Source organism: Chrysochloris asiatica, unplaced genomic scaffold (genome assembly GCF_000296735.1).
Source record: "Chrysochloris asiatica unplaced genomic scaffold, ChrAsi1.0 scaffold00084, whole genome shotgun sequence".
Lineage (NCBI taxonomy): Eukaryota > Metazoa > Chordata > Mammalia > Afrosoricida > Chrysochloridae > Chrysochloris > Chrysochloris asiatica.
Genome location: NW_006408602.1, coordinates 5,425,971 through 5,445,929, shown reverse-complemented (window position 1 = coordinate 5,445,929; position 19,959 = coordinate 5,425,971). Strand labels below are relative to the sequence as shown.

At 36.8% G+C, this 19,959-nt stretch overlaps 1 protein-coding gene across 1 annotated transcript in view; it reads right to left on the bottom strand.

The window, feature by feature from the left end:
- The window catches only part of USP45 (ubiquitin specific peptidase 45), a 69,535-nt gene extending 49,960 nt beyond the window's left edge, over positions 1-19,575 (bottom strand). Inside the window, exons 1-4 of the mRNA XM_006865843.1 lie at positions 19,461-19,575; positions 15,643-15,815; positions 13,596-13,699; positions 8,989-9,089 (exon numbers count right to left, since the gene is read on the bottom strand). Of these exons, the coding sequence (XP_006865905.1) occupies positions 8,989-9,089; positions 13,596-13,699; positions 15,643-15,815; positions 19,461-19,563 (481 nt within the window). The 5' untranslated portion in view covers positions 19,564-19,575. The remainder of the gene's footprint in view (positions 1-8,988; positions 9,090-13,595; positions 13,700-15,642; positions 15,816-19,460) is intronic.
- Between the last annotated feature and the right edge of the window lie 384 nt (positions 19,576-19,959).

The following is a 19,959-nucleotide window of genomic DNA, read 5'->3' as shown; positions in this document are numbered from 1 at the left end:
TTTTTTTTTCATATAATCCTGCTTCTCAAATTATTTGCTCAGCATACTTATGGTGAAAGAATACAACTCTGGCATACACCTTTCCTAATGGATTATTCAGTGTTCCCTTGTTCTGTTCATGAACACAATCAAGCATTCCAGCAATGTTGTCTATAGTTTGTCATGATCCACACAATTGAAAACGTTTGCGTAGTTCATAAAGCACAGGTAAACCTTTTTCTGGTATTCTCTGCTTTCAGCCAAGATCTACCTGACATCAACAATGATATCCCGTGTTCCATATCTCGTCTGATTCTGGCTTGACTTGCTGGCAGTTCCCTGTCAATGTACTGTTGCAGCTGTTTTTGAATTACATTTATAGCAAAATTTTCTTGCATGCGATATTAATGATTTCGTCTGATTATCTTTGTATAATATATTGTGTAGCACTGTAGGAAAAACACTGAATTGCTAAACACAAGGTCGGTGGTTCAAACCCATCAGCTGCTCCTTGGAAACCCTATACAGGTTTGCTATGAGTCAGAATCAACTTGGTGGCACTTAACAACATGTTAGTAAAACTTCTGGAAACATAGTATACAAGGGGCTTTCAAAAAGTTCATGGAAAAAGCAGTGAAAAGATAACAGAATTTTTCCATTAACTTTCTGAAGCCTCTTTGTACATGCTGTATAAAATTTTGCTCAGTAAACAAAATTATTGTCATCTGAGAGTTTTAAGATTCTACTTTCAAATAGAGGTGACCTGAATGATTATGCCAATTATTTGACATAAAAGTAGGCATGTGGGTTTTAATGAAAAGCAACTCAGGATCTGTAGGATAAGTACTGGACTTCAAATCACAAGGTCAGTGGTTACAGTCCACCAGCTGCTCAGCAGGAGAAAGATAAGGCTGTCTGCTTTTGCAAAGATATACAGCCTCAGAAAACAAATACAGGCGTGCTAAGACTTGGAGCCAACTTGACAGCACTAAACAACAACAATGAAGAATGATGACTGTTTATTTTGTTTTAGAAACAACAAAGTTTTCTCAATATAGCAGCATCAAGATTCTAGATTATATTCACCTGAAGAACTCTGTTCTTACTGTCTCTAAACATAGGCACCCAATGCATTGACTAAACTTCAAGGTGTTTTCAAGTACTGTTTATAAAAATAACAAGGCTGCTGAAAAAATAGCAAAGAAGACAAATTATACCAATTTTGATGATAATTCATTTGTTTTGGTCTACTCAAGTTTTACATGCACAAATGAAAAGGTGTTGTCACAACACCTTTTAGAAAGAATAACACAGAACCTCAGGGTTGTAAAGCTATTAAACTGATTTAATCCTATTAAACAGACTGACTCTGACCCTTGTGTGGCGCTATAAGATTAACACTGGACTGCAAATCACAAGGTCAGCTGTTCAAGCCCACCAGTTGCTCCTCAGAAACACTACACAGGGTCACAATGAGTCAGAACTGACTTGACAGCAAAAATCACAACAAATCTATGACCTTACTTTTCACCTCTAACCTATCAAAACTGTCATCAGATATACATTTACATAACAAAACACAAAGCCCAAAAAGCAAAGAACAATGAGACATATAAGAAATTATAGACAAAAATTTTAAAGTTCTTACAGATCTCTGTAATTTACCTTTATTAAACCAATAATCTGAATACTCAAAATAATCAGCTGAGTTGGCCTGATAGGTTTTTGTATACTTTAAATCTTGCAATAGGGAAAACTAGTTGAAGCACTAGCATAACAATATAAAAAGAGCTTTCACTTCCATTTCAATTACTTCACTAGAACAACCTATTAGTAATGTTAAGTACCTCAAACTATTCTATAATGAAATGATTTCAACACTTAAAGACTCTACCACTAACTTTTCCAACCATACTTAAGGATATTAAATCATAATTACTGAAAATAGCCTAAGACTTTTGGCAAGATTGCAGACTAGGCAGACACGCTACACAGATCTTCTATAACAAAGATATGAGAAACCAAAGGAAACAAATACAGATGAAAATCCTGTAACCCTAAACTTCAGAGAAAAGGTTAGACAAGGAAAATGAGCATTTGCTGAGAGATGTTGATGCGTTATAGTGAGAGCAGGAGTCTGACCAGAAGTGGTACAGCCATCTTCAACTTTTGTGAGCAGCTTTGGCAACAGAAGGTGGCTTGGCAGAGCAGATTCATGCAAGAGGTGGGAAAGGTGCAATTCCTGCTTTTTCTCTACACTCCCATAGGTAACCAGAAGTGAGGCTAACTCCCACCCTCATCCACCCCCAGAGCAGCCCTGCTCTCTGGAAGTTCAGAACTGCATGGTTGTGAGCCACACTAGTATCAGCTGGGGCACACTGCATTACTTTGATGCCTGAATTCAGGCAGATTCCCTCCAGACCTGCAGAACCCCCAGACCAGCATTAGTTTAGCAGGAACCCTCATAACTAGCCACTCTGCTCCCAGCTGCCTTGTGGGCCTAACAGACATTGACTCTTGGTCCATCAAGAGCCTCCATGAACTACTTCCAGACTGAATGCCCCGAACACAGATAACATGTAGACCGACAAGAATTCCACGTAGTGCCAGGAATTCTATTGTTACATCTGTCTGACATCCAACAATGAGCTCTTTGGCTGGCAGGAATCCCCCAGAGGTTTCTCCTCTCCAGGTCCAACAGCTGCACTGGCTTTTTTGTTTTTTTTCCCTTTCATTGTTTTATTGTTTTTATTTGTTTCTTCTCCTTCTTCTCTTTCCATTCCCTTGAATTTTAACCTTTCTGTTTTCAGCTTTCCTTCTTGTTTCTCATTTCTCCTATTCATTTTTCCCCTTTTGATCTTTCTTTACTATTTGATACTCTTATCTTTTCATCTTCCCTCTACATTGTTTTTTAAGGTTGTTTTTTTTTTTTTTCATTTCTTAGTTTTATTTGCTCTTATTTTTCTCTTCTATAGCTCCATTTTGCTCCCCACTTATATTTTCACTTAATATATTCTTTTTTCTGGTTGATTAATGTTTTTATTTCTTTTTCTCATTTTATTATTTTCTCTCCTCATTGTTGGTTGCTTGTTTATTCTGTTTTGTTTTCTTGTGTGTGTGGGAGAAGGTAGCATTTCTCCTCTTTCCCAACCAATAGGAGACAGCAATCGTATCACATATTTCAGCAACAATTGTACCTTCTGCTGCTCCACCCACTGTGCAAGAGCCAATACCACCTCCTATACCACCTAATCAACAATAAGCAGCACTCAACACCGGCCAAACATATCCGAAACTGAGGAGCATGAATGGAGAACAGTATATACGTTTACACTCTCAAACTAAACCCACAGGCGGCAACTGGTGAGAGGCTAAGAACACAGGAACAAAGAATCAGCAATTAAATACAAATATGACAACATAACAACATCCCAAAGACATCAGATAATTTTAGCTCAAACAAAGAAACGAAAGAATGGTTCAAGCAAATGACCAAGATGCAGAGCCAGAAAACATTTCTGAGGAAGAAAAGGTAATGAAACTAACTAAAAGAATTCCAAAGAATGATATTTGGTGGCTGTGTGCCGTGGAGTCGGTTCTGACTCATAGCAACCCTGTACAGGGTTTCCGAGGCTGTAAATCTTTACGGGAGCAGAACGCCTCATCTTTCTCCCACGGAACAGCTGGTAGTTTTGAACTGCTGACCCTGCGGTTCACAGCCCAATTCGTTAACCACTACGCTACCAGAGCTCCTTAAAGAATGATATTTAAGCACCTTCAAATGATTAACAAAAAGATTGAGGAAAGCAAAGAGAATACAGAAATCAACTTTTGAAGAATTCAGGAAAACACTACAAGAATAGACAGACAAAATAAATGCATATTTTGAAATAATAACCTACAATTGAAAATCCAGAAGATTCATACTAAGATCTCAGAAATGGACAATACATTGAAAGGACAAATAACTAGATTTGAAGCAATGGAGGCCCAAATTAGTGAGCTTAAAGATAAATCTCTCAATACTATTATGCTTGAAGAAATATCAGAAAAAAGAAAGAGAAAATCTGAAAAAACGCAAAAGAGCTATGTGGGACACCATAAAGACAAATAACTTCTGAATGACAGGAATTCCAGAACAGGAAGAGACAATAAAAAAAACACAGAGAAAACTGTCAAAGAGTTTTTGGAAGAAAATTTCAATAGCATTGTGAATGACAAAAAAATAAACACAGAAGAAGCTAAAAACACCCCGAACAGGATAAATTAAAAAAAATAGTAACAATCACCACGACATATCATAATCAAACTTTCCAAAACCAAAGACAAAGAAAGAATCCTGAGAGTAGCTTAGGAAAAACAAAAAGTTATCTACAAATGAGGACCAATAAAACTGAGCTCTAATTTCTCAGCAAAAACCATGCAGGCAAAACCATAATGATACAATATAGAAAACTCTGAACGAAAAAATTGCCAGTGAAGAATCACATACCTAACAAAGCTGTCCCTCAACTACGATGACAGAATTAGGGCTTTTTCAGATAACCAGATATTAAAGGAATTTTTAATAGCTAGAGCAACTTTACAAAAAGTACTAAAGAGTGTTCTCTGGACTGAGAGCCATCAACAGCAGATAACAACCCAAGATTAACATGTATGACACCACCACCTAGAACCCAACTCAGATATAGAACTATTTAAAGTAAAACAAACCTACAAGACTGAAAATACAAACCAGGCATATCAATTTAAAATGAAGCCAACTATAAAGAAAAAGATGGAATAATGTAGATACAAAACATCCAAATGGTGAGGAAGTCAAGTAGATTTCAAGATAAAGTAGAGTGTTTTAAATTTAAAATTAATAAATTATAAGGTAAACTCAAAGAAAATGAATACATCTGCACATCAAAATAAAAGTGAGGAAAATCAGAAAGATTTAGTAAACACTAACACAACATAAATGAAAAGAAAACCCACAAACAAAGGAACTCAGTACAGAAAATTATGTGGAACAAAGAAACCAGCAGCACCACCAAAACACACACAGCAAAATGGTATTTTTACAATGAGCACTTTTATATTCAGAAACAACTCTTGTTAAGTACTTATTATTGAAAATGCAAATTTTTAGGAATACAACCATTACTTTATAGTAGAACAAACTATACATTTCTTTAAAACACTTTTAAAAAAATACTGAATCACATTCAAAGTCTTGCTATAAAATGGCACATTATTTATCCTTAGATGCATTATTTCAGATCCAAAACATACCATTTACTTTCTTACTTAAGTAAAAAGATACAGCAAATGTGTACTTTATAAAGCCAAAAGAACCAATATAACATACTGTCTTTTATACACTGCAGACATAAGCTTAATGAATTTAACAAAATACATTAGTTATGCTCTCTTAAACATTGTTTAAAGTGGCATCCCATCAGCATTAAAATTATGGGCCTATTTATTGATTAAAAAAAGAATGTAGGTTGTCAATCAATCATGTAGTTCACAAAAAGTAAATTAGTTATCAATAGTGTTATTTCACCAGGAATTTCTGTAGTCTACAAGCATTGGAAGAATACAAGATTATCAGAGTGACAAATCAAGCTGACAAAGAATCTGTCAGAGAATCCTGGCCCACTGGCTTACTTCATTTATAGTATTTCTGGGTGGGTCTCACAGGAAAGTTTTCTTGCCTCTTTTCAATCTTGTGTTACACATGACTTTTTCATTAGTTGGGAACTTTAATTTGTTGTTTTCCTTTTTTTTTTTTTAATTTAAAGCAAATTCTAGCATCAGCTGTGAAATCTACACAGCTGTAAGCATTCTTCTGGGAACTGGAGCACCGGAGTTCAATTCAATTGCTTAATGCATTTACTTAAATCAATCATGTAGTACTAATGTAATTTGCCCATTTCAACAGCAGAAAAGAAGTTTAATCTTTAAAGGATAAGCAAAAAGGAAGAAATACTGTATTATTCTTCCTTGAAGCCAAATAATAAATACCTCATCTGTTCATTCTCAAAATCTTCTAACTCCCAGGTAACCAGTTGCCTTGTTAGGTGCTATTGGGTCAACTCTGACTCATGGTGACCCCATGTACAATAGAACACTGCCTGGTCCTGTGCCATCCCTACAATCGGCCGACAGTTGTAGTCACTGTGTCAATCACTCTCATCAAAGGGCTTCCTCGTTTTCACTTAACAAGAATGATGTTCTCCAGAGACCGGTCCCTTCTGGTAACACATCTAAAGTACTTGAGATGAATCACCAACCTTACTTCTAAGGAGCATTCTGGCTTTACTTCTTCTAAGACTGATCTGTTCATTTTTTTGGCAATCCGTGGTATATTCAGTGTTCTTTGCCAGCAACATAATGCAAATATACCAGTTCTCTGTAGGTCTTCCTAATTCACTGTCCAGCTTTCACATGCACATGAGGCAACTGAAAACACCATGGCTTGGGTTAGGTGCACCGTAGTCTTCAAAATCTTTGCTTTTTAACACTTAAAGAAGTCTACTTCAGTAGATTTACTCTATGCAATACACCATTTGATTTTCTGAATGCTGCTTCCATGGCACTGATTGCAGATCCAAGTACAATAAAATCCTTGACAACTTAATTAGCTTCTCAATAGCGACTTTTGGATTTTATTTTCAAAATACTTCACAAAAATATTCTGAAGCCTTACAAGACAGAATATGACAGATTAGCTAGGTTACTATATCCAAATACTTATTTCTAGAAGGTCAAGAGATTGTATCTTTTAAACAAAACTTGCCTGAGAGATCCTTCAGTTTGGACCACAAAAATATTGACATGTTGCCCTCAAAACTCCTGGAGAAACCCCAAATTCATAAATATGTATCTCCCTAACTTTGAAGGCTCTGAGTATCTTCAAACTACTTCAAGAGCCTGTTTTTCACCAATTTCAAGTTCTACTAATGGTTCCATAAACACAAGTAAGGTTTGCATTGATTGGTGCTTTCCACCACCTGAAAAAACACTTCTTTCCTCATGTCTATGATTCAGCCAGGATACCTGTGATTCCTTTTGATTTCCTTCCAATTGAACATGAATCCCTCTTTGAATATCTGAAAAGCTTTGTTTGAATATCACTTTAAATACGAATTTTATTCTGCTTGCCCTATCATTGCTTTTTTAAAAAATTTCACCTCTTAGATCTTAAAGTTTAAAGTTAAGAATTGTCGCATCCATCTCTACTCCCTCAAGCACCATGGGAAAGAGGTAAACAGTGCTGAGGAAATTGCCCAAGGTCACAAAACTAGTGAATTAAGGAGTGGAATGTGAATGCCAGACCTTTGGACTCAAAGCCCATGTTCATCCTACCATACCATTCCATGCTCCCGCCTAGTTTCTCTGTAGCAACTATTCAAGAAAGAACTGTAAAACTGAATGGAATGAAGGCTAACATTAGGGAACCTCTACAACAGTAGGGGATCGGAGAAAAGACTTGCTTCAGCTATACTTTTCCCAACCTTAGCATCACACATCCCTACTTATCTCCATATTATGGTCAACAAAACTAACAATATACAGTTTTCAGAAGACAGCACTAAAACCAACTTCAGCTCCTAAAGTACAAGATATCTTTTCCCTGTTCTTTATTCAAGCAGAATTGGAGTTATGATTAGTATACCTGGGACAGAGGAAGAATTTCATAAATATTTGTTCAATAAATGAATTAGTGATAAAATTAGTAATTTCCTTTGCTGTCCAAGAGCATAAGTTTATTTTCTCTAGTTCCTCCTCCAATCAACTTCTTCATCATTATTGTTGTCTTAGAGTGATAGTTAATAAAAAAAACACTGGAACTATATATTTACATAACTTTTCAGTTTCTGATACCACCTACTAAGCAGCTCAGTTTTGCTTTAAAGACATCTTACTTCTGTCCCATTTCCCCCAAGTGCCTCTACTAGCCTCCCATCTGCTCTACCACAATAATCTCCTCTACCCTTTGTAATGATCCTCATTCAATCCTTTACTCTTAACCTCCTACAGTTTATTCTCCACACTGTGGTTAAGAGCGTGGAGTCAATTCCAACTCATAGTGACCCTGTATAAGGTTTCTGAAGCTATAAATCTTTACTGAAACAGAAAGCCTTATCTTTCTTCCATGGAGCAGTTGGTGGGCTCGAACTGCTGACCTTGAGGTTAACAGCCCAACTAGCAACCCACTATGCTACCAGAGCTCCTTATTCTCTATATAGCAGAGTAATTTTTATTAAAACAGAAATGTCAGTGCTATTCCCTTACCTAAAACACAGAAATAATTTCCCATTACTCTCCAAAAAAAATTAAAATCCTATCACGGAAATCTTCACAGTACCCTCCATGCCCTGTCATCCCAGCATACTCTTCTCAACAAACCATGTTTATTCATATTGGCTTTTCATGACTACAGTATAATAAGCATGGTAATCATGCTTATTACCATAACCTGTTCCTATCCTCTGAAGCACTTACCAGAAATTCTTACTAAACATTTGTTTATTTTACTATCTGTTTCCTCTACTGAACTGTAAGTCCAGTTAGATAGCATCATTTATAACATGCACTGGATAATAAAAACAGATAATAATTAGTAAATATGTGTCATGCATTATGCAAGCATTTTTACACACTTCCAAATTTTAAAAAATGTCTAAGCTTCACAGCTTCACATGATATAATTATCATCATAATTTTGGAAGCAAAGAAATCAACAAGTGAAAGTCACATTGCCAGTAAGTGGTAGGATCTAAATCCAAAAGCCGAATCTTTGACTCTACCACTTATGATCTTTTCACGACATTCACCTGCTCTTCATGTTGGTTACAGAAATCCCAAACAGTAGCATTACTGAGACTGAAGAACATCATTACTCCAACTGTAGACTGAGATGTCATAGTCAAATCTAAGGTCCTCTTTATAAACTTTATAAAAAGTATGAGACGTCATATTTTAATACAAATTTGTTTTAACATTTGTTTAACTTACTTGCTTGTGTTTTAGAAACATGTTTCTGGAGAAAATCAACTATCTGGGCCAAAACCTTCTTATTGCAATGTGTTGATAATTTTTCATCACACTCATAACACCTGAAATAATATAACATTTAAGTGAATATTATGAAAGCATTTTCGATAATTTTATACATAAGGCAACACAATTGAAATCTAATTACTTTTTGTTTTGAAATTACGTGAGGGGTAGAGAGGAGGTACCAGGTAAGTCTAGAGCAGTAAGTAGGGGACAGAGCATTCAGAGTCTTATGGGTCAACTGAAACTTTTATTAATTTATCCTAAATGTAATGGAATGCCAGGAAGGTTTTTTAAGTAGGGAAGTGATAGTAGCCAAATCACATTAAAAAAAGAAAAACTTTGACTAATATGTGTGGCACTGTAGAATAAGCACTGGACTGGTAACTGCAAGGTTAGTAGTTATAACTCGCCAGCCACTCTTGGAAACCCTATACAAGGTCTCTATGAGGCAGAACTGACAAGACAACACACATGAACAACAAGTGACTAAGCTAGAACAACAGAAATGGAAACAGATTAGGACAGAAGCAAAAGATCTGGAGAAAAGTAGACACATATTTTTTCAAGTAGGGAATGCAGTGAATTAGATTAAAAAGACGAGGAAGAGGAAAATGTCAAAATACCTGTCATGGCAGGAGAAAAGTGAGAATTTATCAATAGTTCTCAACCAGAGAAAATTTTGATGCTCAAGGAACATTCTGCAATATCTGGAGACAATTTTAGTTGACGCAACTTGGGGAGGAGTTATGCATCTGGCAACTAATGCTGCTAAACACACTACAATGTACAGGACAGTGCATCATAACAAAGGACTATCAAGCATCAATGCCAATAGTGCTGAGGTTGAGAAATCGTAGTCTACATGAAACAAAGCTGGTTTTAAGTTAATATTCGTTAAAACTAAGGAGATTATATTTTCTGTGTACTTCTGTTAAAAGGTTTAAAAAAATAGGATAAAAAAGGGGGACAATCACTGCCAGGTTTCTGGCTTGATTAATGGAGGCACCCCTTAGAGTGATGGGAAGACTGAAAGAGATAGGTGTTTTCAATTACTTGGAGTTTATTTGGGAAACTTGAAGAAGAGATTTTTAAAAGCATATTCCATTTCAAATTTACTCATTATCCTATATATTTATTAATATATATTACTATGACCTGTTTTGTTCATCTCCATGAGACCCAATGATCAAATAAAAGTATATGTTTGAAACTGTTTTATAAACTGTAATGTGTTAAACCAACACTACTTTACATGTTCATCATCTTCTCACTTAAAACTCTTAGTGGTCCTTTGGGCCCTTGTCTAAATAACACTTACAATGCAGTCACGTGTATATTGAATACCTGCTCTATCACTTGCCCAAAGAAACAGAAACACAGATAGTTCTGTGAAGAAATCAAGCCACAAAAAACATCTCTTTCAGTAAATCATGATAAAATTTACACAACTTAATAACATTTAGCAGGATTACATTATAATAACTACTGCCACTGAGTCAATTCTAACTCATAGTGACTGTGTATAGGGTTTTCAAGGCTGTAAATCTTTATGGAAGCGGACAATCTCATCTTTCTTTCTTGGAGTGGCTGGTGGATTTGAACTGCCAACCTTGCAGTTAATAGTCTTTACTGAGCTGTCATACTATGACATTATTCCTCTTTCCTTTGGCTTCAAAGCATCATTTACACATTATGCTCCCCTCTCTTTTCTCATTCTCCCCAATAATGTTACTTGAAACTACCACCACCAACAAAAAAACACAAAAGCAGAATGTTGTTGTTAAGAGCCATTACATCATCACTAAATCCCTGTAGCTGTATTAAATTAAAAACTGATTTCCTATATGATCCTTAAGGAGCCCTGGTGTACATGTTGGGCTGCTAACCACAAGGTCAGCAATTTACATACGATGGTTGCTCACAGTAGAAAGATGAAGCTTTCTGCTCCTGTTAAGATTTACCACCTCAGAACCCTATACAGGGTTGCTATGAGTTGGAACCTACTCAAAGGCACACCCCCACCACCATATAAACCTTATATGAAGGGGCTTCAAAAAGTTCACTGAAAAATGGAATTTAAAAATAGATTTTTTTCCATGAATTTTTGAAGCCACCTAATAATAACTTACAATAAAAGTATGAAATTAAAATACTTTTTGTCTTGAAAAAAAAGTTGAGAATCCCTGAAAATTAAAGAAACCTAGGAGTCTATGGGAGTGCAGTGGATTGATGGATAAGCACTGGACTGTGAACCACAAGGTTCACAGTTCAAGACTGCCAGCTATTCCATGGAAGAAAGAGGCTTTCTGCTACCACAAAAATTTAGAAACCTATACAGTGTCACTAAGAGTCGGAACTGACTTGAGGGCACTTAACAACAACGACAAAGGCGTCTACAGGTTCTACTTGGAAAAGTATTGTTGTAAAATATAGGGACACCTTTTCAATACAGTGCCCCCTTATACCACTTGATTATGTTAAATTTTACCTGAATCCTGTGAAAACAGCAATGATTAAAAATATTTGTAACCACATGTGTTCAGGAAAATGACTTACTGAAAATAAACAATGCCAGACACCAAAACTCAAACAAACCTATTGCCACTGTGTAGCTGCAGACTTATAAGGAGTCTTGTTTGGCACAGCTAAGTACTCGGTTGCTAACCAAAACCAACAGTGGCTCTCTAACAGAAAGATGTGGCAGTTTACTTCCATGAAGATTACATCCTTGGAAACCTAACGGGCAGTTCTACTCAGTCCTATATGGTAGCCATGACTCAGTTGTTGTTGTTAAGGATCGTGGAGTCGGTTCCGACTCATAGCGACCCTGCACAGGGTTTCCGAGGCTATAAATCTTTACGGGAACAGAAAGCCTCATCTTTCTTCCGTTGAACAGCTGGTAGTTTCAAATTGCAGACCTTGAGGTTAGCAACTCAATTTGTAACCACTACACTACCAGAGCTCCTTGTTGTTGTTGTTAAGTGCTGTCGAGTCAGTTCCGACCCGTAGCGACCCTGAACTGGGTTTCTGAGGCTGTAAATCTTTATGGGAGCAGAAAGCCTAATCTTTCTCCCACGGAGCTGCTGGTAGTTTCAAACTGCTGACTTTGTGGTTCGCAACCCGATTCGTGACCACTATACTACCAGAGCTCCTTAAATGTGGTCAAATTCCTCTTCCTTGTTTCAAAAAGCAATTACCTGAATTGATTGTATCCAATGACCAATCATAAACAAATGCTAACCAAACTGGTTAGACGTCTCCCCTCCCCTCAAGTCTCTGAACTTTGACCCTAAGCCAGAGCTAACATTCCTTCTTAGTTGTCATCTGGTAGGCTGAACCCATGTAAAACAGAATGAAATGTTGCTCACTCCTGCACCATCTTCAAGATTATTAGTATTGCTCAAGTTCATTATTGTGGCCACTGTGTATTCTGAAGGTCTTCCAGTCTAGGGGGTTTGCCTTCCAGCACTGCATCAGACAATATTCTACTGTGATCCAAAGGGTGTTCATTGGTTAATTTTCAGAAGTTGATCACTGGGCCTCTATTCCTAGTCTGGAAGCTCTGCTGAAACCTGTCCATATGATAATCCTAATGATATTTGAAATAGCAGGGGTACAGCTTTCAGCATCATAGTAACAAGCAAACCACTACATTAGACAAACTGACAGATGAGTGGTAGAGCCAGCAAACTATCCCTTTTTAAAGGCCCCCTCCTAGAGAACAAGATGGCCTCAGAATAAAACATTTTGATTTACCATCTGATGACTTCATCCTTTTATCCTACTTATACACACTTGCGTTTTTCCTAATCTTATTTACTCTCATTCTCTTCATAAAACAGGGAGGGAGGGAGGAAGAACTTTTCCTAATTCTTAAGAGGTTTACTGATCGTATGGTCAGAGTGTTCCCTCTGTTACACAGACTTCTTACCCCAATTATAATAGTTATTTTGCCCCTTATTTCCCCTTTTCATTCCGAAAAAAAAAAAGTCTTTTTCCCTATAAAAGTCTGGCTTTGCTTTTTTATTTGACACAGTAAATCAGTATGGTACGCAGTAAGAGACTATGCATCAAAAGACTTTTTAGCACACCTGTGTTTTCCATTTGTAAACATACAAAAAAGTAAATGATACTCAATTTCCTCCTATATAAAATAAAACTCAACCAGGTTCTCAGAGTTAAGCGGCAGAATCTCCTAAATTTTGATTAACTACCTATGTCCAGGCTTTGCCTTGCCCCTGCAGAGAATCTAGATACCACTTAACTACTTGAAGTATTTTTAGTTCTGAACTCTGAAATTCTATATTAGCAAGTTTATTAAGAAAAATCAATTGGAAAAAAAAAAATTCTTTACAACACAAAATTTCAGAGAAAAGTGAAGGGATGGCTAAATTTTTTTCCAATTTAAATTTTATACATATGGGTAATATTAATTTTCTTAAATTATCCTATAGTCTCTAAGCTAAAAAGGGATAACATCTTTAAATAGCTTATCATGTAAGAAAGCTTAATACAAAATGGTATTTTTTCTATTGGGTGAGGACTAACAAAATGCCACTTACCATATAATCCAGGTGCTCAGGCTAATTACAATACAATGGGACTCTGTTCTGGAACTCTTGAAGTGCTTCAGTGAATGCTGGCTTTCTGAGTTTTTACCACACCCCTGAAAATGAACAGAATGCTCTTTGTATGGTTTAAAATATATAAATTTGTTTCAGATTAATCAAAGTTTCAACTATAACTCAAATTTATACTGAAAAGGGTTTTATTTTTTTAAACTTCAAGCAGAAGGGAGAATTTCAGAAAGCAACATAAAGAACTAACTTTATCCAAAGAATATGGTCTTTGTCTTTGTTGCCAGAGCAGTAACCTCTAAATCCTTGGCTATTCCTCTGTCACTGAAAAGTCTGATAAGGTCTCCAGAACATACCTGAGAGTTTATGGTAATAACTGATAAGGGGACTGGCCAAGCCTGAGAAACCACCACTTACAATCAGTCAACCTGAAGTGGCAGAGAAAGCATTTAATCAATCATACTAGCTAATGAAGGCCTAGTAAAGGCTCTAGACAAGGAAGCTCCAGGGCCTTCCTAGTTACCCTCCCATACTTTGCTCTATATGTGTTAATTTCTATGCACCATACCATAATAAAACTGTAATAGTAAGCATATCACTTTTCTGAGTTCTCTGGTCATTCTATTTAATTATTGAACCTTTGGGAGTAGTGGAGCCAGCAGGTTCCAAGTGAGGGCAGCCCTGAGGATTCCAAGCTTACAGCTCACATCCTGAAGATGTAGTGGGAAACTTGTAATTTTTAGCAAGCCGGTCTAATGTGAAGGTGTCATGGGAACTCCTAATAGCTTGTGTCTGATGGGGTCTTGGGCAGACTTGGCAGTCTGAAGGACTATGCCCTTCAACCGGTGAGGTCTGCTTGAACTCCAAGTAGTTAAGGTCAGAGGAGAAATGATGTATGTACAGCTGGTGTCAGGGCAGAAACAGGACAGAGGGGAACAGAACTGACAATAACTTGGTTTTTATTTCCATACAGTTTCATGTTAGAAAAGGGAAATGTGGGACTTGATATTTCCAAACAAATACAGATTATTATTAATTTAATGTCTTGCAAATAGATTAATTTGCTTTTTACTATATTGTATTTTGTAGTCCTGGAGTGGCACTGTGGGTTAATGTGCTGGACTGCAAGGTCAGTTTGAACTGGAAGGCTGATGGTTCAAGCTCACCAGCCGCTCCTTGGAAACCCTATACAGGGTCACTATGAATCAGAACCAACTCGATGGAACTTAACAACAACATACAGTATTTACTGAAGGCAATCATGAGCAAAGTTAATATCCATTCAAAATGTATGCATATCTGTCTTGTGCATTATGGGATACTGAGGATCCTTGTAGGCCAGCAGTTGCCTCTATATCCCAAAACACACACACTTAGCAACATTGTGACAAATTCCATCCCAACTCCACTGAGAACTACTGATCAGAATCAAGTTGATAGTGATTAACAATATGTGATAACATAATGATTAAAACTATGAAGGTAAACTTGGCAGAAAAAAAAGAAACCTGAATTTTTAATATTTTTCCAGTGAATTAAATAACACTGAAGTAGCCCCAATTTCTAGACTTTCTATGTGAGACAATAAAGATTCCTCTTTTTCTTCTTCTACAGAAAAAAAAGGTATACATTTAAATTCATTTGAAAATTCCTTTATCATAGATTAATATATCAACAGATTTTAATTTGTGAGATACATTAGTTTTTAAAAGAGTAGGATAATTTTCTTTCAGAGACAAAAAATGAACTTTGAAAGATTTTTTTTAAATCTTGGGTTAATTTATTAAGTACATACAAATATGTAAAGACAGGTCGAGATTTGGAACTATTTTTAATAGACTGGATTCCCTTCCAAGGTATTTACAAATCACACATGATTAATTTCTGAATGAAGCATAATTTTTACTTTAAAAAAGCAAAAACAAATCAAATCAATTTATCTCAAGTCCTTTGCATGACCAATAATCCAAATGACAATAAGCATTTAAGAAAAATATTTGAAAGACTCATACATAAATAACACTTTCCTTACCTGAAAACCACACTTGAGGCATAACCAAATATCAGAAGTAAGCACTGGCTGTCCATCACAGAATTTTCTTTGTTTTAAACATTCTGAACAAACTGACCACAGATTCTCAGCGACTGCTTTCTTTACATGATTCACGCTGATAGCATGACTTACATGTTGGCAAATTAAGGCTACTGAAAAAAACAAAACAAAATTTGAAATACTGTTGCTGTTAAACCAAAGTGCTACCGTTAACAACAAAATGCTGTAACTGAAAAGCACAGATAGGATACAGGGTAGAAAGGGATGGGCAACTTAGACATTGGCTACCTAAAATGAAGGGGCATTAAAGGCACAAAGTGACTGGCTTACAAGGTTTCAAGAGGGAGTTTAGTTTAAAAGTGTGTGTGTGGGTAGAAAAAGTCCCTACTGAATAGTTTTCATGTTGTCTAAATGGGTCTGGTAAAAAGAGATGGGGATAAGATTCTTATGATTCAATAGTGGGTAACTGTTAATGACTAATTGCGACTGTCACAATTGTAAAGGTAGAAGTTTTGTAACAAAAATAGGGGAGTAGTTAATCTTACAGTCCAGAAACAGAGGACCCTAGAACCATCAAGGGAGAAGAGCACAAGTGGAATGCGAGACCTTATCCAGAGAAGCAGGGATGCCAGAGATGGAGACACAGATGGGGACATGGAGAGGGGGAGCAGCTGAGGACTCTAGATTCATGAAAAGAGTGGGACTGAGAGCTGGTGGCCAGAAGGCAGACTTGCAGAATGTGCCCTTTGGTGGTGTAAATTATTATATATGCTTGAGTGTTTGGAAAAAAAAAAAAGAGAGAGCTAAAAGGAATAGAGAGAAATACTGTTAACTGATGGTACAAGGTGGGGATTATAATCATTGTAATGAAACAAAGTATATGATTTGTTGAATGTAAAATTGATGACCGGCCCTGTAAACTTTCACTCAATTTACAATAAATACTTTAAAAATACATATATAAATAAAACAAAAAGCACAGAGCTTTAAAAAGAAAACCAAAAAAACTCAAAAGGATATATACTGCATGATTCCATTTATGTAACACTCATAAATATAATTACAAAGTTGGGGAACAGATCAGTGCTTGCCAAGGGACAGAAAGACGGGTCAGGGTGTGTGACATAATAGGAGTCTTGTGGTGATAGTATAATTAAGTATCTTGATTACTGTGGCAGGTGTATAAAGCCACAATAAAATTGCATGGCACTGAGTACACACATGCACACACACTCAAATACATGTATAAATGGTGAAATACAAATAAATGTTATGGACTATATCAAAATAAGTTCCTGGTTTTGATATTTACTAGAGTTTTACAAGATGTAAGTATTGAAGGAAGCTGGGTAAAGGGCTTACAGTATCACCCTGTCCAATTCTTTGTACCTTCCTATGAAACTATAATGATTTCAAAATATAAAGCTTAATAAACAAACTAATTAAAGGAGATAAAACACTTACTGAAGAGCTTTTAGGTGCCAAAGGAGTTTTGGTGGCACAATGAATGGGTAATGTGCACTGTGCTGCTAACTGCAAGGTTAGAAATTCAAATCCAACAGCTGTTCTGAGGAAGAAAGATGAGGCTTTCTGCTTCCATAAAGATTTACAGCCTCAGAATCCCTGTACTGGGTAATTATAAGTCGGAACTAACTCAGCAGCACAAAACCAGCAGCACTACCACTGCTATGTGCCAAACACTCTGAATACACATTCTTTCCATCAGGTTATACAAGTAAAATCTTTTCCTATAGACTAGCTTTGTTATGATGCTATTTTGTTTATCATTGGAATGAACAGAGAAAGAAACAAACAATGGCATTAATTTACAGGAACTCAGAATCTTTATTCTTAATGGATATTCCCAAGTAACCAATTATTTTACCAGGCCCCTAAATTATCCTTTACAACAATTTCCCACTATGTGCTGCAGTGCACAGAAACAAATGGCCAAAAGAGACCAAATATGTTAGTTCTTCAAATAATCATATTCTTTTTAATAGGGAGCAATTATACTTTCACTTCTCCCAAATGTGTGAACACTTCAATTTCTCCAGCTCAGATATTCCAAACACCAAAAGTGTAACTGCCCACTAAAATCAAACACTGAAGAAATAGACCGATAAACATTTCAACTCTCTCCAACTTTCCTTTCTAAATACAGAGCATTCCTTTGTACCTATTAGTTACCCAGAAAGAGAGGTTAAGTATTAGTTCCATTTCATCCTGAAGGCTAAAAATGCACCTAATTTTATCTGTGATAAATAATATGTAGACCTAAATGACAGATTTAAAATCCTAGTTTTAAACCAGTAACAAGTTGTAAGAATAGACATAGATATTTCAGGCAAGATGGCACACTAGGCAGACGCACTACAAGGACTCTACAACAAAGATACAAGAGACCAAATAAAACAGACACATGAAAATTCTGGCACCCTGAACTTCAGAAGGAAGGTTAGAGAGGTGGATGGAGTGCTTGTTGGGAGAAGAGGACAAGCAGGGAGAGTGAGAGAGGGATACTAACTGGTGAACAGCTGGCCAGACTCAACTCTACCATTTTGTGAACAGCTTTGACAGCAGAAGGCGGCCTGGCAGAGCAGATTCACACAGTCGGAAAAGGTGCAATTTCTTCTTTTTCTCCACTTCTCTGGTGACCAGAGGTGTGGCCAGCTCCCACTCTCAACCACTCACAGAGCAGATCCTGCTCTCTGGAAGTTCAGAGCCACACCAGTGAGTGGGGGCCAACTGCGCTGCTTTGGTGCCTGCAGTCAGGTGGGCTCAGCTCCAGATTTATAAAATATGCAGAGCCACCAAACCAGCATTTAACCAGTCACCCTGTCCTCATCTATTTAGGACATTCCCTGGAGGATGGCATTATGCTTGGTAAAGCGTGGGTAGACATAAAAGAGGAAGACCCTTAACACACTGGCTGCAACAATGGGCTCAAATATAAGATTGTGAGGATGGTGCAGACCTGGCAGTGTTTCACTCTTTAGTACACCGTGTCACTGTAAGTCGGAACTGACTTGATGGCACCTAATATCAACCGAAAATTTTTGGTCACTAACAGAGAAAGTACAGCTGGAGAGTGTAATACTGGCCCTGCCACTGTGTGACCTTGGGCAAGTCATTTCATCTCTTTGAGCTCCAGTTCCTTCATACACAAAACGGGCATAAAAATAACTCCACTGCAGGGTTCTTACAAGGATTCAATGAAATCTGTGTATATATCATACATAAGGGTTCTAGTTCGGCAATGCAGAATAATGTGCTGAACTGCAAGGTCAGCAGTTCAAACACAGCAGTTGCTCCTCAGAAACCCTACATGGGGTCGCTATGGGTCGGAACTGACTCAATGGCACTAAACAACAACATATATAAGGAGCTCTGGTAGCATACTGGTTACAAGTCAGGCTGTTAACCTCAAAGTCAGCAGTTTGAAACTACCAGCCATTCCTTGGGAGAAAGATGAGGTTTTCTGCTTCCAGAAACCCCATGCAGGGTCTCTATGAGTCAGAACCGACTCCACAGCACACCACCACCACTATCAAGGGTCATAAAAGAAGATTTAAGCAAATGAATTCCAAAGACTCAAAATCATAAAGACTCTGAATCAATTCTAAGCTACTTTATTTGTTAAACAAAATCTCAATGAAAATCAAAACAAAACAGGATACTTGGAACTACACAAAAGCTGATTCCACAATTCATATAAAAAATAATGGATTCATTTATTAAAAACCTATATTGCTAGCTACTTCTTTTCTTCAGCACTCAGGATTATCATGATTTACCAGCAATGTCATCTGAAGAGTCTTCATCATGGGGTACAGCAATAGGCCTTTTATTTCTTTTGGCTTTCTCAGGTAAAGCACTGGAAGGCTCCTTCACCCGCATCTGTTATTTACTGAAAAGATTGAGGGAAAAAATTAATACACGTCAGCCCTCAAAATCAAATCTTACATATTTTATTTACTGTATATTAAAACTAAAATGACTTTGATATTAATTGGTCTGGTAAATCAACAGAAGAAGAGGGAAACATCAATCATAGCTAAAGAAACGAGATAATTCCTCAGTAAACCAATAAAAAAATGGTACATTCCATTTGACTGTTTACTAGTCCCTAGATATATAATGTCCAGTTGGAAGAAAACACTAAAGTTTTGGTTAACAGAATGGACGCAGACATGGTATGTGCCCTTTGCCCTATTGCACTAGCTAGGAGATAGGAGCTGAAAGAGCCACGCAGGACCAGCGATGGAAGCCAGGGGTCAAACAAAGTAAACCCAC